This window comes from Phyllostomus hastatus, unplaced genomic scaffold (genome assembly GCF_019186645.2).
Source record: "Phyllostomus hastatus isolate PE091 unplaced genomic scaffold, TTU_PhHast_1.1 phas_contig_90, whole genome shotgun sequence".
NCBI classification, from domain to species: domain Eukaryota; kingdom Metazoa; phylum Chordata; class Mammalia; order Chiroptera; family Phyllostomidae; genus Phyllostomus; species Phyllostomus hastatus.
In genome coordinates this window covers 9430391-9453225 of record NW_025333984.1, presented here as the reverse complement: position 1 = coordinate 9453225, position 22835 = coordinate 9430391, and the positions used below count along the sequence as shown (strand labels likewise).

The 22835-nt window shown below is 42.1% G+C and overlaps 1 protein-coding gene across 1 annotated transcript in view; it reads right to left on the bottom strand.

The window, feature by feature from the left end:
- TENM1 (teneurin transmembrane protein 1) overlaps positions 1-22835 on the bottom strand; it is a 703022-nt gene that overhangs the window by 18991 nt on the left and 661196 nt on the right. Inside the window, exons 25-28 of the mRNA XM_045852186.1 lie at positions 21007-21373; positions 18850-19360; positions 5554-5726; positions 4198-4433 (exon numbers count right to left, since the gene is read on the bottom strand). Of these exons, the coding sequence (XP_045708142.1) occupies positions 4198-4433; positions 5554-5726; positions 18850-19360; positions 21007-21373 (1287 nt within the window). The remainder of the gene's footprint in view (positions 1-4197; positions 4434-5553; positions 5727-18849; positions 19361-21006; positions 21374-22835) is intronic.

Here is a 22835-nt window from a genome sequence, read left to right as displayed (position 1 = left end):
GAGTCCAGCCATAACAATTTAAGAAGGGTAGAGGGGAAGAATTCTCCCCCTCTTTGACACAATATGCATAGTAAGAACTCTGTGAATGTTAGCTGCTGCAATTGTGATGAATGATAACAATAATACTGCTGATAATAAGGATTGTACAGCCCACTGTCTAGATTATGGGCATACCTCTCCTTCCTAATAATCTTACTCATCCTTTTGAAGGGGAGTAGAACTTGCCATCCCAAAACAATGTCTCTTTGGTACAAGGATTATTTTGGGCTCTTTCAGAAACAGCAGACACAGGGGAATCTTTGAGAGTGGAGCAGACATGCCCTGGCACAGCAAAGGCATTTTTTCTGAGAATGGAGGGAGATGCTGGAATTCTGTTGGCTACCTCCCAGATTCCCCATCGTTTGTCAGTCTGAGACCCTGTGTTTCAACTAGGCTTGTTGCCCCTTCCACAGCTCAGAGCACATATGAACATTCACAGGTTGCATTTAAAAGTCAATTTACCCCGTTCTCAGTTATCTGTGAACAGAAAATAAAGTCAACAGTGAGGGTTTTAGATTGGTCTTTGCTTAAGTTTCATGGATATATACATATGTATATATCTGCAGTTCTTGAGTTTTTCTATAACCTCACATCTCAGTCTGCAAAATCTTGTACAGAGCTCTGGGATCCAGTGCTGGGATAAGTCTCACATAACAGCATTATTATCCCCAGACACGGCAAGGTGCAATCTGGATATAGTTCCTAAACCAGTTTGTTTTTGGTGAATGTCCAATTCTTTTACAACTATGTCTATTGTTATCTGCATTCTAATTTCCCGATTGTCCAGGGAAATGTATTTATGAGCACAGATTGATGCAGCAGATGAGGAAATGCATGGACTTGATGTAAAAGTACTTTGCAAGGAAGATGATTCAAACACAACTCGGGTTGGGGAAAATGGATTTTTGAAATAAATGAAATTTCGGGATGTTAATATGATTTATTTCACTTAATGGAGCTGGTGCAGGATGGCCCAGAGGTAGAAAATCCCTTTTGCCTGCTCAGGCTGAGGAGGATATCATGTTTCCGGGCAGTTTGCTTCCTTCACCTTGAAGGGGACCCTGATTTTGTCTGAAAAAAGGAATGACCAATCACTGGAGAAAAGCAGCTCTTGTTGCTTTATCTCCAAGAGAGGTCTATCCTTTTCTGATGTCTTTCTTTCCAGATAGAAGATCTGGGGTGGATGTGATAGGTAGCTTTCTGGAACATTTCATGTCCATCGTCTTACCAAATGAGCTAGCCTTTCAATGAACCTGTCATTTTGAGCCTGAACAATTAGTGCTTTATGACCTGCTGTCCAAGCACATTTGCAAATTACAGTCAGACAATCGTGTGGTTTTTCAAACAGGACCCTGTTTCCCCCAGCGCAGTAGGGGTTTCCATGTTCTGTGAGTACCTGAATCTAGTATTCTGTCTCAAGAGCTCTGGTACTGTGACACACCCTCACTCTGAAAGGCAGGTCCACCAGGAGAAGGAAAAGGTTCAGTCTAAGCTCTCAAGGTACTTGAGAGCATCAGAGAGGCTTATTTTTTACATGTATGGCTACAATGAGTCACTGCATATTTGGCCCAGAAGGAAGTCACACCTCATGTATCATCGACTTGCCCCTTGAAAGCTACCAAAAGTGAAGGCGCACCATGTCTGAAATAATAAAGTCAGTAGGGAAGTAAAATTTGCCCTGTTGAAATTGGATCCACACCTACCTTTGGGGCACATATTCACCCTACTAGATCTCATCTGCCTAACCTAGGGAAACAGGCAGCAGTCTACACACAAATACCTGAGGATGGGGAGAGCGGGTGAGAACGACCCAGAGAAACAGCTTCCCTCACCTTCTTGTCTCCTTCACACTTTCTCTGCCTGGAGGCCAGCCAGTCATCCTACACCAGCCACACTTGCCAGTAAATTAGAGCCAATTATTTGTCTCTTGTTGCAGGATTAAAATGAGGGTTCTGGTTCTGCCAATGTGGCTCCACCGAGTGGAGCAATGATTTGTAGATTCATTATTTTAAGGAGCAAGGCAGCAAAGCATGATGTAGTAGAAAGAGTGTTGTGCTACACAAAGACCTGCATTTTAGTGCTGGCTCTGATTCTTAACAGCTGTTTGCCTTTGGCCAAATCACTTAACCTCTCTGGGCCTTAGTCTCTGTATCTATAAATTGGGAATAACAACGGATGGTTGTGGTTATCAAATGAAATCCTGGCTCTGAAAGAATTTTGTTAACTCTAAGGCACTAAACAGGATTGTTATTGTTGTTAGATTTCTAGGGACAGGCACAGTAATCCCCCCTTAGCCAAGAGGGAACTCCATTCTCCAGGCCCAGGACCTCTGGAAGCACCCTAGGGGCCAGAGAAAGAAGGCCCTGAATGTGTTGCCCTTAAATGCAACTCCACAAATCTGCTCAACTCCACCACCAGATGGGAAATGGGTCAACTATAAATAGTAACTAGCTAACACCTCACTCTACTCCTTAACAGTAAAGAGCTCCCAAATGTTTTATGAGCATTAGCTTCTCAACAGTAAGAACAATTTGAGATATGAGGTGTAAGTGATAGCTTCTAGTCTCTCTCCATGACCTGTACACATGCAGGGGAGACACAGGGTTGGTTATCTTAGAAAGTTAAGTTACATAGTAATGGATGCATTATCCTAAAGAATGGAAAATGCCAGTCACTTTGTGTGTGATTTGGTTCACAATGTTTTATCCAGGCTATAAGCTGGGGGAGGCACTAAGAAATGACTTATTCATACAATTTTTCTATTTTGAGTCCAGGAGGCAGATAAGCCATGTACAGATAACTCTTCCTTTTCTCTAGTACACCATTTTCATTTCACAAGTGAAGGAAATAGAGGCATTTCTTAAGTCAGTTGTAAAACTGGGTAGCAAGGCCAAGTAATCTAACTTCCCCATCCAGAGTTCTATGCAGGGACCTGATAGAAACAGTCCCTGCTACCCACACAGAGAAGTTCGAGTATTTGGACTGGTTTCACTTCTCAAGTCGGTGGTATATCTGGTAAATGTTCTGCTAGACATCGGTCAATAGAATCAAAATGTACAAATTGACTTGTGCATGTAGACAACTTTAGTGACTGTTTCAAAAGACACTCACTGAAATCTGTGTCTTGGTGTCACCAATAGAGCTGATTGGCAAGCGAGCACTGTTATAGATTGTTTTGCCCATATCAAGCCATGAGACTGGTTTGATTGCTTCTTGCTGGAGTTGGGTGGTTGTTTCCTGTTGCATTTGCACAGTCTAAAGGTTCCCACGTTTTCACTCTGAGCAAATTTTTCCCGTGAGTGAGCAAAATGCAAGCATTCCGTGTATCCCAGGCATGACATGGGTGCTCAAAGCAGGCCTGGCCCCGACGGTGACTGATTGTTTCCCTCAGGCTGCCAGTCGCTTTGGGGCTGATGCTGAATGTTATTGGATTTGGAAAGTTGGTCATGTTATCCTAACACTGCTTTATGTGTAAGAAGGGACAGGCAGACAGACCTCTGTGGTGTTTGCAGGCTTTGCGCTCTGCAGAAAGGCAATATGGACTGAGAGAGCTCAGGTTAACAGTGAACTGTGCTTGGTAAGAACCTGAAAACTCCCAAATCATTAATTGCCCCCAGGCAGGGCTCTTTGAGTACCACTTACCCAACCTCATTAGTCCTTTGCCCCTCTGGCCCTTCATATGTATGTATTTATGACAATGATCTCATTCAGTGACTTTTTCTTTTATCTTCTGTGTGCACCTGTCTGGTCTTTCCAAATAAAGTATAAACTGCACAAAAAAAAAACAACACAAAAACAAACAAACCAGGAACCTGGGTCAACCTGACGGACCCGACAACCATATCCAGGGCATGCCGTGAAGGATTCTGGAGAGCTTCCTCATGAAACTCGTTTCTCTACACAGACTTTATTGGTGCCTGAAATTGGTACTATTAGAACACTTTAGCTGGCTAATGACAAAGAAAGCTCTATTAGAATGTTCATTTAAGAATCCTGAACCATTATCAGCTATTAGCACCCCCTCTTGAATTAGTATATCATATTAGCTAGTCAGTCATCTAGCAAAGCTTTAGAGAAATGGGACTTCAGATCAGGGAGGTTTTGCAGTTTTCAAACATGAAACAAAAATTCTCTGTCTTGTATAAGGTCAAGCCTTACCCTTAGTCTCCTTTCAAAAGCTGAAATGTTGCCTTTGTTTTGCTCCTTCCGCTGCCGCCACTCAATGAGGTTTGCGTTGTGCTCTCCGGGAAGTGAGATGTTACATTTGCCCAGGGTGGGGTTCACTGCCCCGGCTAGGATGTGGGGCTCTGAGCTGAGGCTGATCTCCATTCCGCTGGCAAAGGTGACACGCAAGGAGCCATCTGGACTCACCCGATAGGTGCTTTGGGTATTTTCTGTAGTCAGAGAAGCAAAGGAGGAAGAAGGGAAAGAAAGGGAAGTGCAGGAAGCAGAGGAGAGACAAGTTTAGCTTTAGGAAGCAGGTTTGGGAAGAGATGAGCAGGTGGGGCACTGTGGACCTGACTGCCTTCTGGGCTAGACAACAATCTGACTGGCAGACGTGCCCTCTGTCCTTTTGGGTCTTGTTAGTTTCACAGCTGGGGTAGCTTGTTCTTTGGATAAAGGACTCCTAATACCGCAGGCTGTTTTTGATTTCTTTCCTCTCTCAGTTTTAAAGAATTCCTTCACAAACTCCCTTTCTGATTGGCCTCCTCAGTTGGGTATGCTGGGAGCTAGCTAGCATGAGAAGAGTATCAAGTTCAATTTAGCATCCTTACTGCCTGGGGACGCCAGCACAGTTGCTGTACCTGACAAAACAATCACACTGACACAGGTTGCCACTGATCCTTTCCAAGTGGATGTGAACGCGGGGCAGTTCTGTGTCTGGTCCCACAAGCTAACAACAGAATGAGTCCTTCAGAGTGGACAGAGAGAACTAGTGTCTGTGTATTCACTTCCACTTTAGCTTCCAAGACATTCTCTCCAAGTCCAACTTCCTTCCTTCTCTTCTCTCCTCTCTGTGGCTCTCCCTTCCATTCTCATTTCAGCTCTCTCTTCCTTTCCTCTCTTTGAACAGAATGGGCTTCTAATTCTCTCATTTCACGTACAATTCTTGCTCAAGGTATATCCTAATTCATCCTTTCTATTCCCCCATGTCAGGACAGATTATGAATGTTAATCTCAGATGGGGTGCAGAATTCATTTCTGTGCCGTAACTCCTTCAGCACCTAAAAGAGCTTTACACACAATTGGGTGCTGGGAAATGACTTGATGGAAAGGGGGATTTGGCAGGGATGTAATCTGATGACTCCCACAGAGATGTGCCTGAGGGTTGCTTTGTGAACTTGTGAAAGGGGTGGTTTTGTCTGAATTTCAGCCTCCAGAGCTGAAAAATAGGGAGAAGAAGCCATCTTCTCAGACAGCAGTAAATTCTACTTACAAAGGCTGTGCAGAAGTTTGAAGGTAGAAGTTAAGATAGGTGCTACTATAGTCAGGTGAAGTTAGAAATAGTCTTACCTTGTTTTAAAATGTATATGGTACTTGTTGCTGTCAAGTTGGTTGACATGAGCACATTTTCACGGTTGGAAGTATCTAGCTCCACTTTTGTCAGCTTCTCCAGGTCACTGTGGAAGCTGCTGACCTCCCCAGTGGGAAATGTTGCATTGGTGAGATGTCCCTCGGGGTCATACCTGAGGAGTGGAACCAATGTCAACTTTGAAACCTTTTGGCAGTGATAACAGGCCTTTGGAAAATCAAAAACCGCTTGGCAGCTAATGCAGTTTAACTTTGAGTGATAACAAGTATTATTAACCTTGTTCAATAAAAAGGAAAAGGTCAGAGAGATGATTAATCAAACGAAGGTTTTTTTTTTGCAGCTTCTGAATTCTTGATGACTTTCTTGAGCTGTGCTGTTTAACAGAAAAAAATCTGGTAATGAATTACCAGGGTGGAAAACTGATTTATGAATCATGTCCTGCTGTGTGCAATGTTGCAGGGCAGCCTCCCTTTTGCAATTTGGGTCGATTCTATTAGGTGCAATGGATGACAGAACCCAGCAGAGGGTGCTGTTGGCAAAGGAAATGGAGTCACCATCCAGGGCCCCAAGCTTGAGAAGGCTAATAAACTGACTTTGCATTGTGATTGGAAAATTATATCTGCTGCGGTTTAAGTTGCCAAATTTGAAATGAATGAATCATTCTTGCAACAAAATGAACAAGCACAGAAGATAATGGAAGCATGTTCATTAGAACATTCTGTAGCCCCTTGATCTCAGTGTCACTTAATTTTTTAATCTTTTTAGAGTATAGCTCATAATGTGTTGTAATTTGCTTATATGGGTAGGAGAAAAAAATAATTACCTGGGATAATAGGCAATAACCTATATCTAGAAATAAAGTCGAGTGAGTTTACTTTTTAAAAAAATCATCAGAATTATTGGCAATCTCACTGTCCTCCAAATGAAAACTGCTTCCCTGAAGGCTTTTGATGTGGAGCTGTTCTTTTATTGCCAATAGAACCATGAAAAATAAACACTTCATTAAAAGTAAAGACATGTACTTGGAAACCCATTACTGTTTTCTTTTCAAGCTGCAAATTACAAAATATTTAAGCACTTTTATTTGCCTCTAAAATGTTAAACAATTATATTCTTTTTACCAAAACTAAACAGGATACAGCCTGGATACAATGGTGGAGTCTGGCTCTGCTACCTTCTCACCCAATAATTGTGCAAAAGGATATAGTGGTTTGGTGTTAATCCATCCGGTTTTCAAAAGTGTAGCCTGGATAGTCACTCAAATTTTCAAACCTAGATTAGTTTTTGGTAGGTTTGGGACAAGGGGCTGGACCCTATTATATTGGACAGACCTGAACTTGAGGCTATACACAACGCTGCCCCTCTGAAGTTGAGTTCTGTATGGACACGAGCACAGACACTTGAGCATGCACACACTATTAGTTAAAACAGTCATGTATGCAAATCAAGTAAGCCAATAGGGCACTTGACATCATAGACATGCCGAGCCCTAGTTATTTAATTGGAGGCACACTTTGTTTAACTGGATTTCAGACAAAATGCGTTGTTGGCGTTTTGCTACTATGCAGCTAAGGCCTCATTATCAAGAAAAGGCTGAAAGGTGCTGCTTGTGCCTGGGGTTCATGGCTAAATCCTCCTGCCTGCTCAGCCTGTTTCCCCCTCGCTGCTCTGGGGCTCTGAAGCTACAAGAAGCAGGCCCCCAATCAGAAACGGACATGTTAGGGCTCGAACACCTTGCACAGCCAAACCTGGTCTTCCTTCTAGGAGAAGAAAATGATGTCCAGCCTTGATTCTGCCAAGGTGCCAAGCTACTATTCCCTGAAGGGAGCTGTTGCACACCTGCTTCCCAGTGGAGACTGCAACCCCTCCACCTGGATTACGCAGGCAGTTTCTGTTTTGCACAAGCAACATCAGTATCTCTGGTGTTCCTTTGCTGATTTCTAAGGTGTTTCCTCACCTTCAGCAAGGTCACTCCTCATCATTTCACCATGAAGTTACCTAAGATGCTATGCATGTAGGTTCCCACTGGGCTTTGCACTTTGGGACAGTTTCCTTCTTTCCTACTCAGCCCCTTGTTTTAAAGCGAGATATTATCTAAAGGTAAGGGTCACTGCTCAGGGCAAGATGACTAAGATCAGAGGCCAACTGAGTCATTGGTGAGCAGAGGTACAAAGGCTCAAAATCACAACAAACAGCAGTGGCCTGTGGATGAATCTGGTTTCTTACTCCCTGTCCCCAAAACCTTTTAAGCTCAGTCATAGGTGCTTTTTGTCTGAAATTACACATTTTTAAAATATTTTATTTACTGATTTTTAGAGAGAGGGAAAGGGAGGGACAAAGAGAGGGAGAGAAACATCGATGTGAGAATCATCAATTGGTTGCCTCTCGCATGCACCCCAACTAGGGGACTGAACTTGCAACCCAGGCATGTGCCCTGACCGGGAGTCAAGCCTTTCACTTTGCACTACGACACCCAACCAACTAAGCCACACCAGTCCAGTCAAGAGTACCATATTTTGTCATGTATAATGTGCATTCACATTTTCTGTGCACATTATACATGGATCCTTATACCATTATTATACCCACAGTATGTAATCATTATACCCATGCATAATGTGCATTTCCCTCCAAAATTTGGGCAAAAAGTATACATTATACACAGCAAAATACCGCATGTGTTTTAAAGATTATTCTCAGCAGGATCACCACATTCCTATATATTCTGTTCCCATTCCTACTCCCCAAATTGACAGGAGTATATTTTGAAAGGAAAGCTAAATACTCTCAGGTAAAACTGTAATTATCCAGATAGATCTAGCTCTGAGGTTGCTGCCTGGTCTTTTTTTGGTAAGGGAGGCAATGGTGTGAGAATCAGGTAGAATTTTCCACAGTCCTGCCCCGTCACTGGGGAGCTAGGAACTTATATTGCCTGATTTTGTTTTTGTGGCTGAATAGGCATCCTTATTTGAAAATGCACATTTGACTTTAACTGTATCATAAACAAAGCACTCTACCTTGAGGGTATTATGCCAACTGAAATAAGTCAGACAGAAAAAGACAAATACTGTATGATCTCACTTCTAGGTGGAATAAAAAAAAACCCTAAAGCAAAAAAACTGCACATGCCAAATTCAGAAAAAGACATTAGATTTGTGGTTACTAGAGGTGGGAGCTGGGGATGGGGGAATTGGAAGAAGGTGGTTAAAAGGTACAAAGTTACAGTTATAAGATAAATAAGTCTCAGGGAGGTAATGAACAACACGATGACAAAAGTTAACACTGCTGTATGGTATGTACATGAAAGTTGTTAAGAGAGTAGATCCTAAAAGTTCTCATCGTAAGAAAGACAACCATTGTTTCTTTTCATTTTTTGTATCTATATGACATGATGAATGTTACCTAAACTTGTGATAGTCATTTCACAACATACATAAGTCAAGTAATGCTGTACCCCTGAAAATTATGTAGTATTGTATGTCAGTTATATCACAATAAAACTTAAGGAAAGCCTTGGCCGGGTAGCTCAGTTGGTTGTAACGTTGTCCTGTAAACCAGAAGGTTTCAGGTTCAATTCCCAGTCAGGGCACATACCTAGGTGCAATTCAGTGCCCAGTCAGGGTGTGTACAGGAGGCAGCCAATTGATGTTTCTCACATTGATGCTTCCCTCTCACATCGCTGTTTCTCTCTTTTTCTGTCTCTCTCTCTCCCCTCCACATTCCTCTCTCTCAAAATCCATAAACATATCCTCAGGTGAGGATTTTTTTCTAAAAAACTGAAGGAAACAAACAAACAAAAAGCCCAAAGCACTCTACTACTCCTCAACACACTCACGCACCCCAATACAGCTAGTCACAGTCAAAGCAATAAAGGGAGTCTTTGATTTCCTATGGCCGCTTGAGCGTTTTTTTCCTCTACCACAGGGGACTGTGTGTTTCCAGATGGAATGTCAAAGAACCAAGTTTAATCAAAATCTCTTATGCCGGGTATTTCCCTTTGGTGCCTGTATCTTTTGGTGCAGAGAGTACAAACCAATATGCTGTAACTGATCCCCTCAGGTCACAACATGGCAGCAACCTCCTCCTCCCAGGCAGGGAGTAGTGCTCACTTAACCAGGCATGGAAAGTCTGCCTGGTGAGTTGTGCCATCAGGCAATGACCGTGGCCTTCATAGGTATCAGAAGTGGGTTTCATAAGAGGAGATTTCCCATCAAATTGCCCCTTCCTGTCCTAATTTCACAGAGGTCCACTGTGCATGCACATACACATCACCATGGAGCAAAAAGATTTGTAAAGGAAATTTGGAACTCATTCTTATCCTTGAGGAGCATATAGTTTAGTTGGGGAGATGATATTTATACATTCTGAAAAGTACATTGGGTCTGATATTTTCTCATAAGGGATAGCCTGTCCTTTTCCTTGAGGACAATTTAAGCCAGAGCTAAAGCACGCAGAGTAAAAACTAGGAGCTTCTCCATTTTTGCTTTCAGGAAAATATTGAAGATTATAGAAGAAAAATTAATTACTCATTTTAAAAAATGGAAACAGACGCTCTTTACCCTCTTGTGCCAGAAACCTGAGCAACCTAATAACCATTCCTAAGATTCAGGTCCAAGTCCATAATACCTTTCTATCCTCACTTGTCCTTCATTCAATAAATATCAGTCTCCTGTTAAGTACTGGGGATGCAGTGCTGAATGAAATTCAAATAGTAGGGTAGATAAGATATGCACATGAATCACTCTAATGCCAGAATATTGCCATGCACTTCTGTAAACAAGGAGCTGGGCTAAGCAGAAGAGAAGGAAGAGAAGGAAGTGGTATCTGAATCCTGGAAGGGTGGTAGAGATCAATCCCTTGCTAGGTAGAGATTGGAGAAGGGAGGGAGGCATTCCAGAGGCGTGAAGAACGGCACACAGGTGGATTGGATGTGCATGGAAGGGATGGGGTTGCAGGCACAGCATTCCTCCAGGAGGGAAGTGGGAGATAAGGCTGGAGAGGCATGTTGGAATCGGAGTACCAGGCTCTGGAGGAAAGCAGGTAGTCCGTAGATAATGGACAGGCTTAAAAAAATTTTCAGGGGGAGAACAGTATGATTCAAGTGGTGTTTTGGTGACAGTGAATCTTGAGAGGGGAGATATGAAGCAGGAAGACTGTTGGGAGGCTGCAGCCTCAACAAGTCTGAGTAAGCATCTTCTCTTGAAGATGCTGAGCTTTTTGCCTTCATTAAATATATTGTGATTGTCCATCATTTGGGCTTGTTTTCTTTACTTGGCTGTGAACACTCAAATCTTTAGAGGAAGGGGACACTGTCTTTTTCATCTTTGTATTTTTGGTGGCTGGCACAGGGAAGATTCGTGCTATGTTTCCTTGTTCAATGAGTGAAATAAAAGGCTGCTAGTGGAAGTGGAGAGGATGGGGTGGTTACGAGTGAGAGTCAGTGTGGTCAGAGGACAGACAGAGCTGTTTATGGTGGTGTTGGGAGACCAGGCTCAGCTTACATAGATGTCCCGTGCTGTGCAGCTTATCTTCCCAGCAGCCTCTCTTCCTGCTGTTTACTGTGTCTCTGTTGCAATTCTCCCCAGCATTACTTGCAACAGTTCTGTCTGCCTGTTCTTGATCTTTACCAAGGGCATAAAGAACAAGGAGAGACTGGTGACTAAACAAAGGTATTGGCTGTCTCTGGAACAGAGTTTATAAGGAACAGTTGGCCATTCTATGTTCATCCTCCTTAATCGAACCAGGAGGCAGAGGGCTGGACCACATGGTGCCTTAGTTCCCTCCCTAGTCTGAGATTCTAGAAAGCATTGTAAGCATTTTGATGTGTTTGGACTGACTATTCATTTATATAACCAGTTCTGCATGGCTTATTTACCTTGTCCCCTGCCCCAATCCTCCCTTTTGTTTATTTATTGATTGATTTTAGACAGAGAGAAGGGAGAGAGAGAGAGAGAGAGAGAGAGAGAAACAGAGAGAGAGAGAGAGAGAGAGAGAGAGAGAGAGAGAGAGAGAGAGAGAGAGAGATTTGTTGTTCCACTTATTTGTGCATTCATTGTTTACTTCATGTATGTGCCATGAGAATTGACCTCACAACTTTGGCATATTGGGACAATGCTCTAACCAACTGAGGTACCGGACCAGGGTCCTCAGTCCTTTTTAAATTTTATCAGGGAGGATGGAGAATCCCTCATGAGGCATCTTCCATAAAACTGAGCATTTGTAAAACAGTCTAGAACCCACCAAGAGCTATTATGAGGGTTTTTCCAAGTTGTCAGTGAATGGTGTTTTTTGGGGGGGTGGGGAGGTGAAACAGAGGTTGGGGATATGCTAACAAACTTCAGAAACAGAAGATCACAGATCAAGAGATCATGTACATGCACCATCTCCTTCTTTGAGTGGAGGGCTCCCACAAAGGGCAAAGGCCTGAGGAACTGTCAGCTCAGCGTGGACCCACAACTAACACTGTTGGCCTCAGTCTGGGACCTTTTCAGTTTACTAGGTCAGAAGCCTTTGCCAGAGAACTTCTAGAGAAACAAGCAAGGGCATCCTAGCTACTCTTGCAGCTAGGGCAAAGTGTCATGGGCAAAGAAGGCTTGCCTGCCATGTGAGTGTCTGGGCCCCTCCCTCAGACCTCAACTGTGGCAGGGTCATTGCAATTAGAAGCCTGCCAGCCCCTTAGGCCGGAACCCCTGCTTCATTCAGCCAGTATTCCTGCCTTGATAGTCACCTCCCTGTTAGCCATTTCTTCGTGGTCAGCTTTTCCCCTGACACTCAGGATATTTAGGGGCAGTCGAGCATCAAGCACTAACACTTGGAGTGTGTAATTTTGATCCTGGTCCAAGTCAAATGGAATTATGAAAATCAATGGACTATTTAAACAACATCACACAGTACAATACAAGCCCACATTCTGCCACTGCACAAGATGCATTTTCAAATCCCATGTGGATTATCCAGTGCTCAGGGTCACCTGTGTCATTTCTCCTCCCCATCACTGCAGATCATTGGAAGTTGAATAAATTACTGACTTAGCTCTCTCTCCACAGAAGCCCTCCATCCTGCCAAATTTTGCTTCTGTTCCTGTTTCTCTTTTTGCATGTCTCATCTTAGAACAGACATTCTATTTCCACCTTAGCAAACCATTCATCCTGTTCGGCCACAGAAGGCATCCTCCCTGTCACCACAGAGAAATGCTCCAGTCCTTTTAAGGAGGGCACAGTGGCAGTGGGCAAGGCTACTTTCCAGTGTCAGCATAGCTGTGACCTTGACTAGAATAGAAGGTCCCATTCTGTGTCCCCCAACTTCAGAAGGACAAAGAAAAACTTGTAGGATTTTTCACCATTGGCTGAGGCATTGATGATAAAAGTGAAAGTCAGATTTCGTGCAGAGCAGACCAAAGGAAGAATGCATTACATACGTAGGCTGGAAATTGCTTATTTCTCTATATGCAAGTAAGAAGGGATGGGGCAGTGTTTTGTGGGGGACTTGTTCAGCACCAGAATGGATTGCTTTGGGAGGAAGAGAGATGTTCTGCTCTACACAGGTGCTATTTGGTCAAGAGGGTTTCCAGCGTCCTCCTGGCTAGAGTTAAGGAGGTGAGAGAGGGAAGAAATGGATCCTCAGCCTTCCTTTTTGTTTCATGGTGGTATCACTCTCCTCTTTTCCTGCTGCTAGAAGGGGAATTTTGTAGCATCGCAGCCTTCTCATGGCCACTGTTGTAATTCCAAGCCTCCCTTTCTTTTCTACAAGGCAGTGTAGTAGCAGTGGGAAGAGCACTGGACTAGAAGTTCAAAGACCCAACTCAAGACTCAGCCAACTAGTGAGAAGAATGGGCAAGTTATTTCCCTCATCTGGCACTCAGTTTCCTGATATGTAAAATGATCTCTACTGTCTCTTTGGGGCTGTAAAATGCCATGATTACCCCATGTGAAGGCCTCTGTTTCTCATCAGTTAGTGGATCCAGATTGGTTATTCAAAAACAATGAAGTTAGTTGATGATTTTTTACCCACTGCCAGCCAAGTCCTGGTAACAGGCCTGGGCTGCACTCAGCATAAGTGTCTTGCTTGCCACACAATGCATCAATGTAGCACCAGTGGGAACCAGGCACACAAGCTGATGTCACTACATTCTCTTCTCTTTCTGGCATCATTTTTATCAGCATACAAATAGGCTATAATTTTTCTCATTTTTAAAAATCATTTTAGTTTTTTACAGATGGGTAAAGAGAGGGAGGGAAACATCGATCAATTGCCTCTCTCAGGCCCCCAACTGTCTGGGATCCAAGCATGTGCCCTGACTGGGAATTGAACCAGTGACCTTCTGGTTGAAAGGCTGGTGCTCAATCCACTGAGCCACACCAGCCAGGGTGTATTCCTCTCATTAAAAAAACCTCTTTATGTTTACTCCATTTCTCTAGCTCCAGTTTCCATGATCCTGTTTATAGCCAATCTCCTCAGAAGAGTTCTTCACTCACTGTCTCTCAATCTCTCTTTGTCCAGTCACTCTTTCTAAAATTATTATTGAGATACAATTCATATATCATAACAGTCACCATTTTAAAGTATACAGTTTAGTGGCTTTGAGTACATTCACAATATGTGCAACCATCACTACCACTTCTAGAACACTTCCATCACCCCCAAAATAAACCCCATACTCATTACCACTCATTCCCCATTCACTCCTTTCCTCACACTTATGAATTTGCCTTTTCTGAACATTTCATTTAATGGAACTATGCAATATTTATCCTTTGGTGACTGCCCTCTTTCACGTAGCATACTGTTTTTGAGGTTCACCTATGTTGTAGCATGTGTCAGGACCTCATTCCTTCTTACAAATGAATATTCCATGGTATGGACATATCCCTATTTTGTTAGGCTAGTCACAATGGGATGGACATGGGTTCTTTACACTTTTTTTGCTGTTATGAATAACACTAATAAACGCATTTGTGTGTCCATTCTCTCTTAAACCTGTTCTGTTCATGTTTTGGTCCCTCAGCACACCAGAGCAACTGCTCTTCTCAAGGTCAACAATTTCCATGGTGCTGGATGGGTCAATTCTCAGTCCTCATCTTCCTTTTCTTGGCAGGGAGTATGCAACACAGCTGATCACTCCTTCCTGTTTGACTTCGTTTCTGGGACATCCCGATCTCCTGGTTTTCCTCCTACGTCACTGGATTTTCCTTCTGAATCCTTTTGCTGTCCCTCTTCATATCCTCAACTCTAAACATGGGAGTGCTCCAGGTTCACTTATAGATCTCTTTTCCTCCTTGTCTACAGTCATTTCTGTGGAGATCTCATCACACCTGAGGGCTTTTAATGCAATCTAAATGCTGGTGGATGCCAAATTTGGATCTCCAAATTCCAAATCTCCAGCCTCTAACCTCAATTCCAGACTCATATATCCGATTGCTTACTTGATATTTTCACTTGGCTGTCTAACGAAACTGATCATATCCAAAATGAAACTCCCGATCTTTCATGTGGTATAATGTACTCCTTGCATAGTAAATGGAAAGTCCAATATTGAGTTGCTCAGGGCAAAAAAAAAAACTGGGAAGTTGCTGACCCTTCTTTCTCCCACACTGCACATCCAATCTGTCATCAAGTCTGGACAGATCTACTGTCAACGTATATTTAGGATTTTACAACCTTGACAGCCTGTGCTTCCTGATCTAAGTTACCACCTTTCGCCTGGATTATTGCAAACCCTCTCTACATTAGGCATTCTGTTTCCACCATAAAATCTGTTTTCAACACAGAGTGATGCTTGAAAAATGTAAGTCAAATTATGCCAGTCCTTTAGTCAAAACTCTCTAGCAGTTCCACCACTTACTCAAAGCTCCACATGAAGTAGTCCCTGTTACTTCATGGATTTCATCTCCCTATTACTCTTACACCACTCCAGTCACAGTGGCTGCCTTACTATTCCTTGCACACATCGGGTTTGTTCCTGCTGCAGGGGCTTTGCACTTGCTGTTTGCTCTGCCTGGAATATTCTCTCTCTTCCTTACCCCTACAGATAGCCATATGGCTCACTCCCTCACCCTCTACAGGCTGGGGCAAAAGTAGGTTTACAGTTGTGAGTACGTAAAACACATGGTTTATTCTTGTATTACAATTTATGAATTCTTGTATTATTTTCCATACAAACAACTGTAAACTTACTTTTGCCCCACCCTGTATAGTAGTTCCCCCTTACCCACAAGAGATACGTTCCAAGAATCCCAGTGGATGTCTGAAACCCCAGACAGTACTGAAACTTATATATACTATGGTTTTTTTGTATACATTGTACACATTTATGATAAAGTTTAATTTATAATTTGGGCACAGTATGAGATTAACAACAATAACTAATAATAAATAGAACACATAACTATGTACTGCAATAAAAGTTCTGTGAATGTGGCCTCTCTGTTCATGTTTCCCACCCACAAATTGAATGCCTTTTCCATCTTAAGTAAGCACCAACCACACTGTGGCCATAACTTTTGCAGTTTGGGGTGCAACTGAAAAACAATCACAAATTTCTTTCTCCGTCTTCACAACTTAATGGCTACAAGATTTGTTCTTACTGTAACATGTTCACCCCCCCTTTCCTTATTAACTCGAGAACTTTTTTCTTTTCACCCAAAGGAAGTAAGTCTAAGCACTCTGTGGCTTCTTTTTGGCACATGTGAGTTACAGCATCGCGTCTGTTGTCCTTGGGGACCATTATTAAGTAAAATAAGGGTGACTTAAACACAAGCACTGAGATACCGATATCTCAGTAGGTGATCTGGTAAAGGTTACTAATTGACCAATGGTGAGGAGTGTCTATGGCATGGATCTGCTGGACAAAAGGATGATTATGTTCTAGGTGGGAAGGAGTGGGAGGGCAAAAGATTTCATCACACTACCCAAAACTGTGCACAATTTAAAATTTATGAAATATTTATGGAATCTTCCATTTAATAATTTCGGACTGTGGTTCACCACAGGTAACAAAAAGCATGGAAAGCAAAACCACAGATGAAGGAGACTACTGAATTCAAATGTCATCTTCTTAGTGAGGCCTTCCCTAAGCACCCAACCTGAAATCAAACCCTTCTGCCCCATATTCTTGATCTCCCTTATCTTGCCTGATTTCCTCCCCATCTGAAGTTCTGTACATTGTACTTGTCTCCCTCCAGTACAAGGTAAGCTCGATGAAGGCAGAGATTTTTATATGGTTTGTTCAAGTCTGTGTCACAACCCCCAGCACACTGACTGCCACAAACAAGTGCCTAGGAAATATTTCTTGAATAAATAAATGAACGGTGACATGGATTACTTTGTGTTTTCTTTTTCTCTAGCTCTATTGGGGTATAGTTGACAAATAAAATTATATATATTTAAAGTGTACAGTGTATCCTGACCAGTGTGGCTCAATTGGTTGGGCATCATCCCGCAAAGTGAAAGGTCACCAGTTTGATTCCCGGTTGGGGCTCATGCCTGGGTTGCAGGTTCAGTCCATGGGGTGCGTATCAGAGGTAGTTGATCAGTGTTTCTCTTTCATTTCAATGTTTCTAGCCCTCTCTTTCTCCCTCCCTTCCCCCCTCTCTAAAAACAAATAAATAAAGCATTTAAAGTATACAATGTGATGATCTGATAAATAAATGAACGACTAAACTGGTTATTTTGAAAACTAGTTGAGACTTAAGCCATTTCTCATTGGTTGACTGAATTCAAACATTAGCTTTCAAAATAGTTTGTCTAATTTCAGCTGTAGTGTGATCTCGCATACATTTTTAAAGAGAAATCCTCACTAGAATCTTTATCTTTCTTAAGCTATTTAAAAATGTGGGCTCTTGACTCAGACCATTGGACTTTGAGTGCTGGACATCTACCTGTGTGAGTCAGGACAAGTTAACCATTCTGTGTCTCCATTTCATCGCCTGTAAACAGATCTACTGGCAGCACCTACCCCATGATGTTACTTTGGGGATCATAAAAATAATAGCCTATGTAAATCACCTCGCCCAGTACCTGGCACATAGTAAAGCTTCAGTGAGTAGTGGTTTCTATTACTGTTATTAAGATGTAAGAGAAAATCTTAAAAAATACAGGGAGACTTGCAATAGAAACAACTGAATACATTTTTCTAAGTGAAACTAAAATAGCTGTCCAGCTTTTTTGTATAAGTGGCATTTCTTTGGGAAATGAGCCAAAACTTGCAGGCCAATTTTTTTGTTGCTTTCCTTAGGAGGCTTTCCTGGAACTGGACATATTCCCTATATCCTCACAGAATAGTCACACTTGGAACTCCTCATACTTAATATCCTCACTCTCACATTCTTCATTTTAATGCCATTTCAGACCCAAAGGTTCAGATTCCATGGGTGATCTTCACTCAGGAAACTGGTTAAAAATTCAGCAGTTCCTTTAGTGGGAAAGATGCTTGCTGAGTGCAGGCGGACTAGCTTTCTCAATGTGTTGAGTTGCAAACAAGGTTGTCCATGCTTTAAAAGGCAAGGACAATGGTCTCTATTTCCGTGTCATGACACCTCCTTGTAGCTCGCTGTCAGACACATCTTGTGTTAATGCCTTGTTAAACAAAGTTATCACAGATCCAGTCTGTGAATGCTGACATGTGCCGGATTCTTTGACTTGTGCAGGGGAAGGCGGAAGCCCAACCCTGCATGGGAGCACTTTGGCTCCATGTTTCACAGAAGCAGCCAACAAAGTGCTGGCTCTCCTATCAGCACTTGACCCCACATCATTTCACACTTGCTTTCCAGGGTCCACTTCGTATATTCTAACCTCTCACTTATCTCCCACAACAACTTATACTGAGCTGGGCTGGGCTGGCCTGCGTTGGCACACATGCACTTATTCATTCATTAAACCCCACAGCAATCAAGAAATACTACTTAAACCACACTTGCTTCTTTGCTGCTTTGGAACAATTTTATAGTTTTGTTATTTAAATATAATTTATCTTGTTGTCTGAGGTATGCTGTAAATTTCTTGAGTATATGGACTTCTACATCATTCCTGTCTCCTGCAGTGCCACATTTGATTCTTCATTCAGTCTATGTTTTTGTCATTATGCTCTGCAAAACTGCTCTGGAGAAATGGGTCCAAACCCTAGGAATTGGGTAACATTTTCTCCTTGACTTTTTATTTTTTATTGTGGTTGTTAGGAGAAAATAGCATATAACAACCAGCAATTACTAAACCACTTTCCTACTACAGTATGATTTCAAATAAATGCCTGACAAAGCCTATGTTAAGAATTAGAAACTTACTCATAAACAGTTGTCCATCCATTTTCATTACTTTTGGTGGCCAGAAGCCCTGTGTTTCCTGGGTAGGTCATCAAGGCCAGATTAGAGCCTTGGGCTGACACTCTTTTCAGGACTCCATTGCTGCTTATGGTCAGCCAGTATACTTGTCCACCAGGCACTACAAGCCAAAGGGGCATCCCGCCTGCATCCCGACGAATATGCACTGAGTTGCCATTGCTACTGGTAATCGCGCCCAAGTCACCTTCAGCATTGTAGGTGAAATTATACACATAGTCCCTTGTTATCAAGTTCAAGGTATGCAGGTGGGTTCCATTGATGGTGAACTGATAGAGTTCCTGATCAGCAGGTGAAGCAATCTCGTAAAGGTTCATGTCATTCAGGTGGGCTTGGTTCCTGCTAATGGTTCGAATGCGAACATTCCCAAGATCAGCCACATAGAGGGTACCATCAGGCGACACTGCTAAGGAGGAAGGGGCTTTCATTTTTGCATCTTTGGCATAGCCACCATCACCTGTGGGAGGAAGACCCTGATTTTAATAATTGTCATCATGATCATTTATATGAATAAAAAATATATAGAAATCACTGCACATCAAGAATCATTTGAAAGGGAATAATCAGTGAGCCAACATCCTCCACATGTCCTCCTGGACAGATTTGAAACCCATTATTCAAAATTCTTGAGTCAGGACCACTGAAGATAAACAGTAGATGCAATTATCTCGGTAACACCAATTTTGAGAAATCTTCAATCTTGCTGTTCTGTATCTATTGTACTGCAAGATATTGCAAGATAAAACACAGTAAATAGTAACAGCCATTAAAATCTGCCTAGAAATCCATGAGACTTATGCCTGTCAATGCTTGTAGGATCTATTCCAGAATTTTCCAATCCTACTGTGCTTAGAGGACCTTTCTTTGGTTAATTTCCATTGTCACCTTGTCAAAGTACACTCAGTGTGTAAATGCAACAATGATTCAGAACATCAAATTTAATAACTGGAATAAATATTAGATTTGTCTTGAATGAAAGATATTAATTAGAAAATAACTGTAAAACTAATTGTCTACAAAAACATCAGAAATATTGATCAAAAGTCATATCGACCAAGTTGCTCACTCTAGATTCCTGTGGCCCAAGTAAAAGCAAACATTAAGAGAACCATTTGGGCCTGGATGAGAAGGTTAATAGGGCTGTAGGCAGTGCGGAGGGATTTTCATGTCCCAGCAATAAATGTATCTATTGACATTTTGAGGACTGTTTGCTATCTGGAATATCCACTTCATGTTTTGGGGAAAAGGCTCTTTCTTCAATTTTTTTTTCTATTTTAACTGAAAATAAAGGGCACTAATGGTTATGGAGGCAGTTTTTAAAAAGATTTTATTTATTTATCTTTAGAGAGAGGGAGGGAGAAAAAGAGGGAGAGACACATTGATGTGAGAGCGAAACATCAATTGGTTGCCTGTTGCATGTGCCCTAATTAGGGATCGAACCTGCAACCCAGCATGTGTCCTGACCCGGAGTCAAATCGCCCAACCGACTGAGCTAAAACAGGACTGGTTATGGTGAAAGTTTTGCATTTTAAAAAATGATGTATCTAGCAGACTAATGTCCTGAGAACACTGCATTGTGGGATTTAATTGCCCCCACATGTCCCCAGAGCAGCCTGTTCCTAGCCCCTTTGGGTTTCAAATACCACATTCTATTAGTAGGGAAACCAGTCACTTAGGGGAAGTAATTTTTTCCTGAGCTAAGTTAGTAAATGTAGCTTTTACCTAGTTTCTCTTTCACAAAAGTACAAATACTATTATGATCCCACATTTGTACAGTGGTCTTAACTTAGACTTATCAAAATTTGTACACTAGTTTATCCTCAAACCAGCAAGATGATGTAATTAAGGTCAATGACATCTGTAGTTAACAGATAAAGTAAGCGAGTCATGAACAGATTTTGCAACTTTCCTGGAGCCACTCGGTGAGTCAGATGCAGAACAATCACCAGATACTAGGCTATCTGACTCCCAACACATTGCTTTCTCCACTAGCTCATATTAATGTTCACAGGCAACAATTTGTTTTCCTTTTGACTTTTTTGATGCATGCTTTTCCTTTGAAAACAGAGAGGGGGAGCTGGTGAATTGCTAAAAAGGTCATACCTGAAAAACAGTCACAGTTGGGATCAATTTTGCAATCACAGTCAGTGGGGGCACCAGCCATGATGGAGATCTCCCCATTGGTGGTAACTTGCTGAATGCGGTTTACTTTCCTCTCATCTGTTTCAGCTATGAAGAGCAGTCCGCTGTGGGAGACGCTGATGGCCCTAGCTGACTCCAGAGTGGAGTGAATTGCCACCTTGCTGACCAAGAAATGATCGATACCCGGCACCTGGCAGTGAATGGGGCGCCCTGCAATGATCCGCACACGCCTGTTCTCAGAAATTTGCAGCACAATGTTGTTATCCAAGACATACAATGAATTGTCCATGGGATTGACTGCAAGGTCTGTTGGCCACTCTAATCGCACCTGCAAAAAGAACAGAACACACACCATTAGGTTACAATATCTTTCTAGGGGCAGTTTTACCTTGAAAGAAAAACTGGCTTATTGGCTGCCCTCCTCTCAAGAATTTCAGCAACGTTGGTGTTGTCTGCAAAGTTGCGGGAGGATGGTCGATCTAGTGCTCTGGGAAACATATTTATCATTTATACCATTTTCAGCATAATGTAAATTTTTTTTACAATAATTCCGGAAGGATCCTCTAGAGTAGCAATTTTGTGATTTTCAACCTTTTTCATCTCATGGTGCACATAAACTAATTAGTAAAAAATGTGCAGCACATCAAAACATCTATTATATATTGGCCAATCTGATAAAAATAAGTGTACTTTTGATTGATTTATTAAAAAATAATAATAGATGCCCTGGCTGGTGTGTCTCAGTGGATTGAGTGCCAGCCTGCGAACCAAAAGGTCACTGGTTCAATTCCCAGTCAGGGCACATGCCTGGGTTGCAGGCCAGGTCCCCAGTAGGGGGCATGAGAGAAACAACCATGCATAGATGTTTCTCTCCCTCTCTTTTTCCTTCCCTTCCCCTCTATCTAAAAAATAAATAAAATCTTTAAAAATAATAATAATAGCAATTATCTACCCTTTTTGCTCTGAAGTGACTTTTTAAGAAATCAGGTAACTGTACTTGTGTAGAAGGATTTCTGATATGAAGAATTAACCAATCAGATACTTTATTATCTAATGTGACCAATAAGATGCAACCATATTATATGACCTATATATTTATGGTTCAAGGCAGGGCATTCATACCAGATGGCTATTGTTGTGTTGGCTGTTGTCATTTTTTTACTTGACAATGTGAGGGAAAAGAGGTCAGTGCCCCTGATTAAATGTCAGGAAGTGCAATGTTTTAAACATTTTTGTGGCACACTAGTTGAAAATCGCTGCTCAGTGTTTGTCAGAGAGTGGTCTCTGGACCAACAGCAACAGCATCACTTGGGAACTTGTTAGAAATGCAAATTCTCAGGCCCCAACTTAGACCTATTAGACCTCTTCTGGTTTCAGAAACTCTGGGGGTGAAAACCCAGCCAGCTGTGTTTTTGTTTTGTTTTGTTTTTCTCCCAGCCAGCTGTTTTAACAAGCCTTTTGGGTGATGCTAATGCACACTAAAATTTAAGGACCACTGCTCCAGGGTTTCTGTGTCACTATAATATGCAACTCCCTCTCACTGTCCTGTAGATGCATGCAAGAACAAAGCTAACAGTAACCTCTTGGGACAGGACCTTTCATTAGCATGACCCATCTTCCACTTTGTGGAATATTCAGGTACAGTACAGATAAGCTGGTGATTTGGAATCTTAAGTTGTAATGTGCTGTTACCTAGCTTGACCTGGTTCACTACATACCTCTCTTTGCTCAGCCAAGAAATGGGTTCATTGTTCTTTCATTGAATGTTTGCTGAGTGCTTTCTCTGTGTT